The sequence below is a fragment of the Phocoena sinus genome, chromosome 4 (genome assembly GCF_008692025.1).
Source record: "Phocoena sinus isolate mPhoSin1 chromosome 4, mPhoSin1.pri, whole genome shotgun sequence".
NCBI lineage: Eukaryota > Metazoa > Chordata > Mammalia > Artiodactyla > Phocoenidae > Phocoena > Phocoena sinus.
Window position 1 is genome coordinate 76,710,315 of NC_045766.1, and position 14,526 is coordinate 76,724,840.

The following is a 14,526-nucleotide window of genomic DNA, read 5'->3' on the forward strand; positions in this document are numbered from 1 at the left end:
ATAAGGGTGTCAGTTACCACTGGGTTTGCAGAAGAACCCTTTAAATATCTGACAATAGATATGAGACATCTCTTTCCACATGGAAGCTGTGATATATAGACTTATGCATGGTGTTAAAGTAACGCCTTGGCCAGTACTGCTGCATATAAAAATAACTATTTTAATCACAAGACAGTATATATGCAGTTTGGTAACTGGCAAACTTGGCTCCACTTTTTTGTCTTGCCACTTATTAGCTATGTGACATTGGGAAAATTATTTAACATCTTTAAGCTTCAGGTTCCTCTTTTACAAGACATGGATAATAAGAGAAGGTTCTTAGAATTATTGTGGTCATTAAATAAGTTTAACAATACCTGTTACATAATGAGCAAGCAATAACTGGGAGCACTTTTACCATCACCTCAATTAGACAGGTCTAGGTTCAAACTGTGGCTCTGCCATTAGGGAGATGTGTGTGAACTTGGGTAAGTTACTAAAGGTTTCTAAGCGATGTTTCCTCATCTATAAATGAGGTCCTAATCAAATTATCTATCTTGCAGTGTTGTTGTGAGGTTTAAATAAGATAACCGCAAGGTACTTGGAAGACAGTAACACAGATGTTAATAATGAGTGGATTTCTGGACCTGAATTCCTATGTACCACTTAGGAGCTTAGATATATGGCCCAGTTTGAACATCAAGTAAAGAACAGTGATAAGAACACTCACCAAGAGCAGAGTGAGGAGCAATAAAAACATGAGAGTGCTTTACAGACATGCAAGGAGTTATTAGTAAGTATGCCAGTGTCATACTACTTGTTTTACATTACTTATGACATCTGTGATAACTAAACACTTTTTTTTACTTAACCAAAACTAATTTAGTCCTTCACCTTGCCAAAGATAGGATTTGCTATTTATCTCCAGGCCTCATATCTCAGGTTTGTTCCTACTATGTTTTATTTTGTTTCTTATCATTTCTCATGTAGGAAGTAGCCTCCTCATCACAGAAGATAAATACAAGGGTCAACCCCTGACTTCCTCTAGGTTTGTTTGTGGAAAATACACAGAGATAGACGGGAAGTCCACTCTCACCTTCTTGCCCTCAATAACCATCAAGATGCATCCTGCCACTGTCAAGGCAATCATTACATAGCTGATCTTCACCCGGACCTTGTTCTTTGCAGCATCGAGCATCTCAAACCTAGTAATACAATGGGATCGTGAGAGAAAGTTAAAATTTCCCTTTCTGAAGTTGTCAGAAGGATATAAATCTGTGTCTCACAAATCAGGAGTAGAGTAGTGCCTATACATATAAAAAAGGAGATGGGGCCTAGAGATCATACAGGACTTCGGGGAGGATGGAGCATTTTCACAATTCACTTTGTATATGAAACACAATAACGGGGTGTAGATGAAGATAGAAGGATGTATTATAGAACTCACATCCTCCCATAAAGACATCACAAATACATCTACATTTGGAATAATTCTCTCAGAATACCCACCGAACACTGGCAGAAGATCTCATACAACTAAAGCTGCAAGAAAGATCACCAAATAACTGGGTAGGACAAAAGAAAGAAAAAAAAAAGGGAATTGGGACAGGACCTGCACCCTCGGGAGGGAACCGTGAAAGCGGAAAAGGTCCCTCACACTGGGAGGCCCCTTAGCTGACTGGTAGGTCCACTGGGACACACAGTAAGCCTCAGCGGAGAGCGAAGCTGCCGGCTTGCAGTAGGCAGGACAGAGAGAGACCGGCACAGGTGGCCCTGGCCATCTTGCTGCACTTCCCAGCCCAAGACGCACGCCTCTTGGTGTGTGTGCAGCAGCTCAGGGCTGAAACTTGGGCTTCAGCAGACAAACCCGGGGAGAAGACTCAGTTTGACTGTGCGGAGGCAGCCCGAAGGGCCTCAGGTGTAGTCCAGGCTGCAACTGGAAGTGTGTGGAGGACACAGCCCACGCCCATCACCGGAGCCCCACTGTCAGCACGCTAAGGTAGGGGCAGGGACTTGCCACAGCAGCCTCATTCTTGGTGAGCTCACAGTGGGTGTGGCTCAGCCGCTATGAGTTCTGGGAGTGTGCAAGTGCTGGGTGGTTGCCCGCATACAGAGGTAGGGCTGAAATCTGAGGCGATTCCCTGCGGGTGTGCAACTTCGGCGAATTTATGCCTGTGGCAGCGCCTGGGGATAATCTGAGCTGATTACTGGCTCTCCTGTAGCTGAGACGGGTCCTGTGCCAGGAGCAACAGGCTTCGTGGGTGCACACACACAGAAGTGGGGCTGAAATCAGAGCCAATACCGGTGTCTCCACAGCAGAGGCGGGGCTGAGGGCCACGCCAACAACAGTGTACTTGTGAGCCTGCACAGTGGGTGGCAGGCGACGTCACAGAGCACATGTCTGGGTAGTCAGCTCTTGGGGGGGAATACACAGCAGCTCCTTTCCCAGCCGGAGCACTCCACTCCTGCCTACCTCACATCATAGCTTAGAACCGGATCTGGGGGCTTCTCTTCCAATAACTGGGGAACAGACCCTGCCCATGACAGGGCTGTGACAACAACAGAGCAAAGAGAAGTTCCCACTCAACACAAGATCCAGTGCAGACTCTGCTTACCACAACACAAATCACACCACTATGAAGGAGATAACAGCCAACACACATTGAGGAAAGATGTGGCAGACATCCATACCAAAAACGGCCCTCACACCAAAAATACTGGACTCACACAGGCTACACAGGGTCATTCCCACATAAAAATAGCCCTTCAAGACCACAGTAGATAACTGTTTCCCTTAAATTCATAGAGTCAGAGAAATATAAGTAAAATGAAAAAACATAGGAACCACTCCCAATTAAAAGATCAAGAGAAATCTCCTGAAAGAACAAACAAGTTGGTTTGTTTCTCTAGGCTGAAGAAACAGACCTCTCCAGTCTTAACAACCCGAGTTCAAAAGTCAGGTAATAAAAATGCTGGAGGAATTAAGAAGGCAATCACTAGAAATGCAGATCACTGTAACAAGGACTTAGAAACTATAAAGAGGAGCTAATCAAAATTAGACAACTCAACTGCTGAGGTGAAACCAGGCTAAAGTCAATAAAGAGCAAACTAAATAATGCAGAAGAACGAATAAGTGATCTGGAAGATAAAATAATGGAGATCACCCAAACAGAACAGCAGACAGAAAGACAAATGAAAGTAGCAGGACTTCCCCGGTGGCACAGTGGCTAAGAATCCACCTGCCAATGCAGGGGACATGGGTTCGAGCCCTGGTCCAGGAAGATCCCACATGCCACAGAGCAACTAAGCCTATGTGCCACAACTACTGAGCCTGCGCTCTAGAGCCCTCGAGCCACAACTACTGAGCCCGCATACCACAACTACTGAAGCCCATGTGCCTAGAGCCTGTGCTCCGCAACAAGAGAAGCCACTGCAATGAGAAACCCGTGCACTGCAATGAAGAGTAGCCCCTGCTCGCCACAACTAGAGAAAGCCCGCACACAGCAACGAAGACCCAACGCAGCCAAAAATAAATTAATTAATTAATTTAAAAAATTTAATATCAGTTTATGATAAAAACTCTCCAGAAACTGGGCATAAAGGGAACATACCTCAAAATAATAAAGGCAATATATGAAAAACCCACAGCTAACATCATACTCAACAGTGAAAAGCTGAAAACATTCCCTCTAAGATCAGGAACAAGATAAGAATGCCTACTCTTGCCACTTTTATTCAACATAGTTTTAGAAGTCCTAGCCAAAGCAATGAGAGAAGAAAAAGAAATAAGAGGAATCCAAATTGGAAAGGAAGAAGTAAAACTGTCACTGTTTGCAGATGACATGATAACTATACATAGAAAATCCTAAAGATGCCACCAGAAAACTACTAGAGCTCATCAGTGAACTCAGTAAAGTTGCAGGATACAAAATTAATATGCAGAAATCTCTTGCATTTCTATACACTAACAATGAAATGTAAGAAAGAAAAACTAATTTAGTCACTTTCTGCAGCTAGGAGAGGATATCAAATCAGCTGACTTCAGAGTATCTAACAGCTCTTCACTAGGCACTACATAAGGTATCAATGATAACACATAGATTTCCCAGCACTGTTATTATTCCAGGTACTTGCCAAAGAGGAAACATTTAGAGAAGTGGAAACTGTTTTAAAATTTGGTTGAAAGGTTTTAAGTAGTCAGACTCAGAGGAACTGCTTTTCCTTTAAAATAGACCACTGAAAAATAAAAGCTGCTTACAACCCTAAATTCAGCACTCACGAGACAGTCTCTGGGATTTCATCTTCCTTTTTGAAGCGACCTGACCATATTAGGATCTTCTTCTCCCAATCCGTAGGCTTATGCAATGGCACTCTGTGGCTGTAAGTGTCTATGAGGAAAACAAGAGAAGATATCTTACTCATATGAGACTGACTCTCAAATTTAGCAACATTAAAATGCTATTTGTGCTTTTTAGCTATTCGCTAAACAGAATCATTGAGAAATCTCAAGCTAATTAGAGCTTTGTTTGGATGGAATTTCTTAGGTTGCTCATTTCTTAAATGAGATTCAAAAATTCTGTGAGGACTGAAGTAAAATAAAAGCATTATTTCCCAATATAAGCCATAGCCATTGAAAGCTGAAAGAACACCATGAACAAAGTTATAAAGGTGAGAAGGATGAACTAAAAAGAGAACAGTGAGGAGCCTGTTTGACTTCAGTAGAATTAAAAAAAAAGTTTGTAGGTAAAATCAGATTATAAAAGAACTTGAATGGCAGGCTAAGCTTTTTAGACCTGATTCAAGAACTACTGTACACTTTGAAGCAAGGAAGAAGTTAACATTTTAGAAAATTTAATCTGCATAATGGATGGAAAGCAAAAGGATAGGACAGAGTGGGTAACAAGTCCAAACAGAAGATTATAATACAAGGTATTACAATACAAGGGTGAGGTGATATAGTCAGAACTAGAGTTATAACAGCAGGAAGAGAGACAACAAAGTCAATATGATGATGACTGAAAGAATCTGGAGATGAAGACAAAGAAGGATTCATGAAGAACCTCAAACTTGGATGAGTAAGACAATAACAGTATTGTTAACCAAAATAAGGAGATTGTGAAAAGAACCAGTCAGGAGAGGAAAAAGCATGAATGCCATTTTAGATCTACTGACTTAAATTCATGCCATCTGAGTAGGTTTCATTAATAAGTTGGGAGTGGAGATAACCACTAGTGCAAAGGGAGAACCAGTGAGGATGATAGAGAAACATAGAAGACCAGGGGCTGAGCCTTGGGGCATGACCCAGAAAGGAGACAGGGGAAAGAGGCAGCAGAGGAAAACAGAGCAGCCAAAGATGAAAATGAACAAGAAAGGTAGAAACATAGACTATAAGAGAACCTTTCAAAGGAAGGGGAAGTCACTGAAGGCAAGGAGCAGAAAAAGCTAGGGAATCACAGAATGTCAGGGTTAGAAAGGCCCTTGGAGATAATCTCATCCAACTTCCATATAATGCCTACATCTCTCTTGCAGACAGACCATCTCCTTGACTACATACACATCACCTTTGCTTAAGCTGCACTTTTCACTTAACCAGAAGGCAACAGCAAAAGGAACAGGAAGGTCACTTGGAAAAAAAATCCATAAAGAACCAAAGTCAAGAAAAGAGGTTTAGAAGTACAGAAATAGAACTGCGGTGATTTTTATCTTTTAACCATTCCAGTGCTTGGCACAACTTTCTCTAGAGTTTTTTAAATTTTTTTTCCATTTTATGTACTATATACTCATTAAAGACAATTCAGAAAGTATAGATGTGAAAAAAGAAAAATTTAAAAACCACCCCTGATTCTCCTGTCATAGCATGATCACTATATTTTTATTTTGGTGTGTTTCCTAAGTCTTATCCCCATACATATGTATATATACGTAATTTCTATACGTACCATGCTTGTGCTTATGCACAATATAGAATTCTGTAGCCTGCTTTGTTCATTAACATGATGACAAACACTTCCCATGCCAGTATGCGGTATTTATAAGCCCTATTTCCAACAGCTGCACAACCTCATCAAGTAGATCTAACATATATAATTAATCATTCCCAGATTACTTAACATTTAGACTAATTTCTCATTTTCCATATATATATATAAATAGGAACATCTTGACATTCAAAGCTCTTTCCACATATAGGGATTATTCCTTAGGATAGATTTCCAGAAGTGAAATACCAAGTCAAAGGGTATAAACATTCTGAAGCTCTTGATAAATATTCTTTGAGAATAATTCTTTTCCACTCACCAATACCTGCCTAGCCCTAGTGCACTGCCATGAAGAAGCAACAAGCAAATAGTTCCTGGGACCCTACAGTTTATATATTATGCTCCTTCTTCCACAGTGGTGACAATGACAGGGTTTGGAGTTAGGGATAGGACTAAACATGGCTAAAGTCAATGTACAAGCCAGTGCGTAGCCCTAATTATATTTTACCTAAAACATCATTTTTTGATTTGGTTCATCTTTGAGGTTCCTTAAAAGATGATTTCTAGACCACTATTTACTTTGGTGCATCTATAGTCCTATATAAAGCTCCAGTCAAATCCCTGAGGCAAGAGATGAAAATGACAAACGAGAAAAATGAAGAAATCACTGCCACATGTAAGCACAGCTAATATAAGCACAATTTGGGAGGCCTGAACTACATGATAGGGTATGATATAGGGACCCCTGTGACCACCTCTCTTTTAGGTTCTTTTTTTTCTTTTCTTTAATAAATTTATTTATTTATTTTTGGCTGTGTTGGGTCTTCATTTCTGTGAGAGGGCTTTCTGTAGTTGTGGCAAACAGGGGCTACTCTTTGTTGCGGTGCACGGGCTTCTTATTGCGGTGGGTTCTCTTGTTGTGGAGCACAGGCTCTAGGCACGCGGGCTTCAGCAGTTGTGGCGCACGGGCTTAGTTGCTCTGCGGCACTTGGGATCTTCCCAGACCAGGGCTCGAACCCGTGTCCCCTGCATTGGCAGGTGGATTCTTAACCACTGTGCCACGAGGGAAGCCCCTAGGTTCTTTTGATTCCAAGTTATTCTAGTCTTTGGGAGCTGCCTAGTCCATAACTGGAAAGACTAATAAAAACTTACGGGTTGGAGGCTTTGGACTTTCCTGGGGTTTGTTGCAAAATCCATTTATTCTCTTCAAATCAGAGTTTCTGGTAAGCCTTAAAGATGAGAAAGCATCTCTTTCACAGAACCTAAAATAACTTCCTAGAAAAGAGAGAAAAATGTTTCAGAGAAAGGAAATCGATGTCTCAAAATGAGAAATACCTGCAAGATACAATTTCACTTATAAAGATTAACTCACTTAAAAATGAATATCCTACTCTATATGTAAGATACATGTATTATATTTAAGGTGCTATGCTTAGTGCTATCTTAAAATATGCATGTTTTGTTGACTAGGAAATTACGAATTTACAACATAAACACTTTATCAGCTGTAAGTTTTATAAAAGCACTTCTCACGTGTCTTATCATAACAATAATGATTCTGGTGGGAATATTATGGATTATGACCCTTGGCCATTGAGGTAAAGATCAGCAACCTCCCAGAAGTGCTAAAACAAGATGCCAAGTTGCCAATACTGTTCTGATAAACTCTGGGTAGGGGGCTGCAATGGCCAGCAAGGGGCTCTTTAGAAAGCCTTGTTCCTTCCAAGACATAATTCTCCAATTAGAAATCAACTTAGATACAGTCACAATTTATGTATAATTTAAAAACTATATATATATTTATATACATACAAATGTATAAAACTATGTTATCATATACAGTATATGTATGCAGTTAATTTTTAAAGTCTAAACTCTAAGCACCTATAGAGAATAGTATTACAAATCACTATGTATTCACCACCCAGTTTCAGCAATTATCAATACATGGCCAATATTGTGTCGTCTGAATCCCACCCACTCCCTCCCACCAACCGGATTATTTTAAAGCAAATCCCCAACAACCTATTAGTTCATCGATAAACACTTCAGTACTTATCTCAAAACAATAATAACTTCAAAATCATATCCAGAATACCATTAACATAACTAAAAAATATTCCTTTGATATCAGCACATTATGATCAAATGACATTATGATTCAATTTCTCCAACGGACTCACAATTTTTTTTACAGTGGATTTATTCTAAATAGGTGCACACACTGAATACGGTTGATGCATGCCGTATAGGTCTCTCCCTCCTTTTTTTCCTGTCATTTATTTGTTGAAGAAACTAGATCATTAGTTCGAATTTCTCTCGCTTTAGGTTTTGCTGATTGCCTCCCCATGGTGTTATTTAACATATTCTTCTAATTCCCCTATTTCTTGTAAACAGATTTTTGAGTTTTCATCAGATTCAGGTTAGAATTTTTAGCAAGAAAATGTCATAGGCGGTACTGTGTACACCCTACCGTATGACATCCTAAGGTATACATCGATTTTGTCTTTTTGTGATATTAAGATTGAGCAGTAGATACTATCAGTGTGACTCATCCTTATAAAGTTCTCCATCACCTTTCATCTAATGTTTTATGCAGACATTGGTGACTGTTTCATTAGGGGTTGCAAGATGGTAGTATTTTTTTCTGTTTTACTTATTTGGTTATCCTGAGGTAAAAGTCATATAAGAAATGTAGAATAAATGCTTGAGTCTTTCCCTTTATTTGCCAGTTTTCAAATTAATGAATTGGTTTCCTTGCAACCTCCACAGGTAACCTTTTGTTTATAAGTAACATAAGGAACTCTTGCATTTAACACATGTGATGTGCTCCAGTCCATTCCAGTTATTTTTCTTTTTAATGCCCAGATGTTCCTATCTTTAGTCACTGGGGACCTTTCTAATTGGCTCCTGGGTCCTTTCAACATGCGCCCAGTAATCATTTATAGCTGCCTTACTTTCTAACATGTTCTGTACTCATTTTAAATGCTTCCTGCCCCAGATTTGGAATCAGACATTCCTCCAAAGTGCTCTGGTTCCTTTAAGTAGAAAATGTTCTTAGAGATGCCTGAGGGAGGTTCATTGTTACTGAGTATGTCACTGTTTCCAGACCTTTTCAGTGAACAAACCTAAGAAACACATTCCTTCTTAAAACGAATGCATGCTTAAGAACTTAGAAATTTTCACCTTCAGCGTTAACATGAACATTTTTAATGTCAATAATTAATCAGAATTCAAAGCAGAGACAGCCATAAACAGTTCTGATGAGGGTAAAACAGGATAATTCTAAGTATGGGGGTGCCGTGGTATAAGAGAGAGCAGGGCTGGTATAGGATTCAGTCAGAAGATCACAAAAGAGCCCTAGGGTCCTAGGACATGGAAGAAAGGGAGCACTGCAGTAGAATGAAACAGAAAAGAAAGCTGGAAAGGCACCAACGATAAATCTGACCAGGGTCCTGCCCCTCCATGATGCTCTGGGTGACAAAGAAAAACATGACCAAGACTTGCCTTTAACGCGACAAGAGTGTGCCCTCACAGCTTTGTGCTTAAAACATCACAGGAAGGCTTCCCCGGTGGCGCAGTGGTTGAGAGTCCGCCTGCCGATGCAGGGGACACGGGTTCGTGCCCCGGTCCGGGAAGATCCCACATGCCGCGGAGCGGCGGGGCCCGTGAGCCATGGCCGCTGAGCCTGCGCCTCCGGAGCCTGTGCTCCGCAACGGGAGAGGCCACAACAGTGAGAGGCCCGCGTACCACACACAAAAACACCATCACAGGAGAATTCAAGCAGTTTTAAAAATCTATTTGTTAGTGGACAGTGTGTACCTTTGAAATTCCAAACTCCTAATTGAGTGTCATTGTACCTTCAGAGTTTGAAACAATAAGGAGATGCAAGAGAGCAACGAAGAGTAAAATGTGATTATAGCACTGGACCTCCCATAGTTGGTGAGAAACATAATTCCCTTGCTTTTTTTTTCTCTTGCTGTTAAGAAAACTTTTAAACATAGCAATCTAAAAGATATCACTGTGGACTTCTCATAGGCATATGTTTATATATGTCTAAAGATGTTTAAAACAACACTTATTGATACATAATTCCATATCAAAAATTCATCCTTTTAAAGTATAAAATTCAGAATCATCTCCTGCTTCAATCTGCTGCTGGACAGGAACCAATCAGAGAGAAAGAGGTGAAAGATGGAGAAGGGAGTCCAGGGCTTTCTCAATCACAAATCTCACCTCCACTCCAACTCTCTTTATACCTTTCTTGCAAAAATAATAATAGAAATAAGGAGGCGGTAGGGTTTCCAAAAACAAAAATTGTAAGCTTCAACCATCTGGGGAAGGCAAAAAGCTCATCCACCACAACTCTCAGTTTGAAAGTAAAGGAGGATTGGAGACATGGCGGTAGAGTAGGAGTTGAGCTTACCTACTCTCACAAAAACACTAAAATCACAAATAACTGCTGAACAACCATCGACAAAAAAGACTGGAAACTACCAAAAAAGATATTCTACATCCAAAGACAAAGAAGAAGCTCCACAAGATGGTAGGAGGAATGCATCTGCGATACAATCATATCCAGTACCCACCGGGTGGGTTACCCACAAACTGGAAATTATAACGCAGAGGTTCTCCCTCAGGAGTGAGAGTTCTGAGCCCCGGGCCAGGCTCCCAAGCCTGGGGGTCTGGCATCGGAAGGAGGAGCCCCTAGAGCATTTGGCTTTGAAGGCCAGCAGGGCTTGATCGCAGGAACTCCACAGGACTGGTGGAAACAGAAATGCCACTCTTAGAGGATGCACACAGGTCTTGTGCACATCAGGACCCAGGAAAAGGCAGTAACTTCATAGGAGCCTGGTCCAGACCTACCTGCTGGTCTTGGAGGGTCTCCTGTGGAGGTGGGGGGCAGCTGTGGCTTACTGTGGGGATAAGGACACTGGTGGCAGAGATACCAGGGAGTACTCATTAGTGTGAGCTCTCCTGGAGGCCACCATTTAGACAACAAGACCTGGCCCAACCCAACAGTCGGTAGGTGCAAGTGCTGGGATGCCTCGGGCCAAACAACTAACAGGGTGGGAACACAGCCCCACCCATTGGTAGACAGGCTGCCTAAAATCTTCCTGAGCCCATGGCCAGCTCTAAACACACCTCTTGACACAGGCCTGCCCAACAAGGGACAAGACTCAGCTCCACTCACCAGTAGGCAGGCATCAGTCCCTCCCACCAGAAAGCCTGCACAAGCCTCTTAGACCAGCCTCACCCACCAGGGGCAGACACCAGAAGCAAGAGGAAGTACAACCCTGCAGCCTGTGGAAACCGCAATCACAGAAAGTTAGATAAAATGAGACAACAAAGGAGTATATTCCAGATGAAGGAACAAGGTAAACCCCCAGAAAAACAATGAAATTAAGTGGAGATAGGCAACCCTCCAGAAAAAGAATTCAGGGTAATGATATCAAAGATGATCCAAGATCTCAGAAAAAGAATGGAGGCACAGACCGAGAAGATATAAGAGATGTTTAACAAAGAGTTAGAAGACACAAAGAACAAACAGAGATGAACAATACAATAACTGAAATGAAAAATACACTAAAAGAAATCAATAGCAGAATAAATGAGGCAGAAGAACGGATAAGTGAGCTGGAAGACAGAAATGTGGAAATCACTGCTGCCGAACAGAATAAAGAAAAAAACAATGAAAAGAAATGAGGACAGTTTAAGAGACCTCTGGGACAACATTTAACGTACCAACATTTGCATTATAGGAGTCCAAGAAGAAGAGAGAAAGGGCCTGAGAAAATATTTGAAGAGATAATAGCTGAAAAATTCCCTAACATGGGAAAGGAAACAGTCATTGAAGTCCAATAAGTGCAGAGAATCCCATACAGGATTAAACCCAAGGAGGAACATGCTGAGAAACATAGTAAGCAAACTGACCAAAATTAAAGACAAAGAGAAAATATTAAAAGCAACGAGGGAAAGGCAACAAATAATATACAAGGGAACTCCTGTAAGGTTATCAACTGATTTTTCAGCAGAAACTCTGTAGGCCAGAAGGGAGTGATGATATATTTAAGGTGATGAAAGGGGAAAAACCTACAACCAAGAATAATCTACCTATCAAGGCTCTCATTCAGATCTGATGGAGAAATCAAAAGCTTTACAGACAAGCAAAATCTAAAAGAATTCAGCACCAACAGACCAGCTTTATGACAAATGCTAAAGGAACTTCTCGGCAGAAAAGCCCACATCTAGTAGCAAGAAAATTACCAATGGGAAAACTCACCAGTAGAGGCAAACATACAGTAAAGGTAGGAAATAATCCACACACAAATATGATATCAAAACCAACAATCGGGGCTTCCCTGGTGGCGCAGTGGTTGAGAGTCCGCCTGCTGATGCAGGGGACACGGGTTCGTGCCCCAGTCCGGGAAGATTCCACACGCCGCAGAGCGGCTGGGCCTGTGAGCCATGGCCGCTGAGCCTGCGCGTCCGGAGCCTGTGCTCCGCAACGGGAGAGGCTACAGCAGTGAGAGGCCCGCATACTGCAAAAAACAAAAACAAAACCCAACAATTGATAGAAAAGGAGAGTACAAAAAATGCAGGATATTGGAAATGCATTTGAAATTCAGAGACCAGCAACTTAAAACAATCATATATATATATATGGGTGTGTGTGTGTGTGTGCGTGTGTGTATATATATATATACATATATATATATATGTATGTATGTATATATAGAGAGAGAGACATAGAGGAGAGCAGAGGGAGAGAGAGAGAGATTGCTACATCAAAACCTCATGGTAACTGCAAACTGAAAATCTACAATAGATACACACAAAAAAGAAAAGGAATCCAAACACAACACTAACATTAGTCATCAAATCACTAGAGAACAGAACAAAAGAGAAAGGGAAGAGAAAACACCTATCAAAACAATTTACAAAATGGCAATAAGAACATATATATTGACAGTTATCTTAAATGTAAACAAATTAAATGATCCAAACAAAAGACATAGACTGGCTGAATGGATACAAAAATAAGACCTGTATATATGCTGTCTACAAGAGACCCACTTCAGATCTAGGGACACATACATACTGAAAGTGAGGGGACGGAAAAAGGTATTCCATGCAAATCAAAAGAAAGCTGGAGTAGCAATATTCATATCAGAGAGAATAGACTTTAAAATAAAGACTGTTACAAGAGACAAAGAAGGACACTATATAATAATCAAGGGATCAATCCAAGAAGAAGATCTAACAATTGTAAATATATATGCACACAACATAGAAGTACCTTAATATACAAGGTGAATATTAACAGATATAAAAGGAGAAATCAACAGGAACACAATAACAGTAAGGGACTTTAACACCCCACTTACATCACTGGACAGATCATCCAGACAGAAAATCAATAAGGAAACACAGATCTTAAATGACACATTAGACCAAATGGAATTACTTGTTACATATAGAGCATTCCATCTGAAGCCAGCAGAATACACACTCTTCTCAAGTGGACATGAAACAGAAGTTACTACTGAATCCACAGAAATACAAAGGATCATAAGAGACTACTACAAGCAACTATATGCCAATAAAATGGACAACCTAGAAGAAATGGACAAATTCTTGGAAAGTACAGTCTCCTAAGACTAAACCAGGAAGAAATAGAAAATATGAACAGACCAATCACAAGTACTGAAATTGAAACTGTGATTTAAAAATTCCAACAAACGAGAAGTCCAGGACCAGATGGCTTCACAGGCGAATTCTATCAAACATTTAGAGAAGAGTTAACACCTATTCTTCTGAAACTGTTCCAAAAAATTGCAGAGGAAGGAACACTCCCAAACTCATTCTATAAGGCCACCATCACCCTGATACCAAAAATAGACAAAGATATCACACAAAAAAGAAAATTACAGGCCAATATACCTAATGAACATACATGCAAAAATCCTCAACAAAATACCACCAAACCAAATCCAACAATACATTAAAAGGATCATATGCCATGTTCAAATGGGATTTATCCCTGGGATGCAAGCATTTTTCAATATCCACAAATCAACCAGTGTGATACACCACATTAACAAACTGAAGAATAAAAACCATATGATCATCTCTATAGATGCAGAAAAAGCTTTCGACAAAATTCAACACCAGTTTACGATAAAAACTCTCCAGAAAGTGGGGATAGAGGGAACCTACCTCAACATAATAAAGGCCATATACGACAAACCCACAGCAAACATCATACCCAACAGTGAAAAGCTGCAGGCATTCCTTCTAAGATCAGGAACAAGGCAAGGATGTCCACTCTAGCCACTTTTATTCAACATAGTTTTGGAGTCCTAGCCACAGCAATCAGAGAAGAAAAAGAAATAAAAGGAATCCAAATTGGAAGGAAGAAATAAAATTGTCACTGTTTGCAGATGATAAGATACTATACACAGAAAATCCTAAAGATGCTACCAGAAAACTACTACAGCTCATCAATGAATTTGGTAAAGTTGCAGTATACAAAATTAATACGCAGAAATCTGCTGCATTTCTATAG

The 14,526-nt window shown here is 40.5% G+C and overlaps 1 protein-coding gene across 5 annotated transcripts in view; it reads right to left on the reverse strand.

Moving 5' to 3' along the window:
- Positions 1–14,526, reverse strand: part of FAM162A (family with sequence similarity 162 member A) — a 55,494-nt gene that overhangs the window by 21,563 nt on the left and 19,405 nt on the right. For all 5 annotated transcript variants that reach the window (XM_032631489.1, XM_032631493.1, XM_032631490.1 and 2 more), the window contains 3 exons: positions 7,110–7,232; positions 4,259–4,367; positions 1,076–1,184 (listed from right to left, as the gene is read on the reverse strand). In XM_032631489.1, coding sequence (XP_032487380.1) covers positions 1,076–1,184; positions 4,259–4,367; positions 7,110–7,232 — 341 coding nt within the window. The remainder of the gene's footprint in view (positions 1–1,075; positions 1,185–4,258; positions 4,368–7,109; positions 7,233–14,526) is intronic.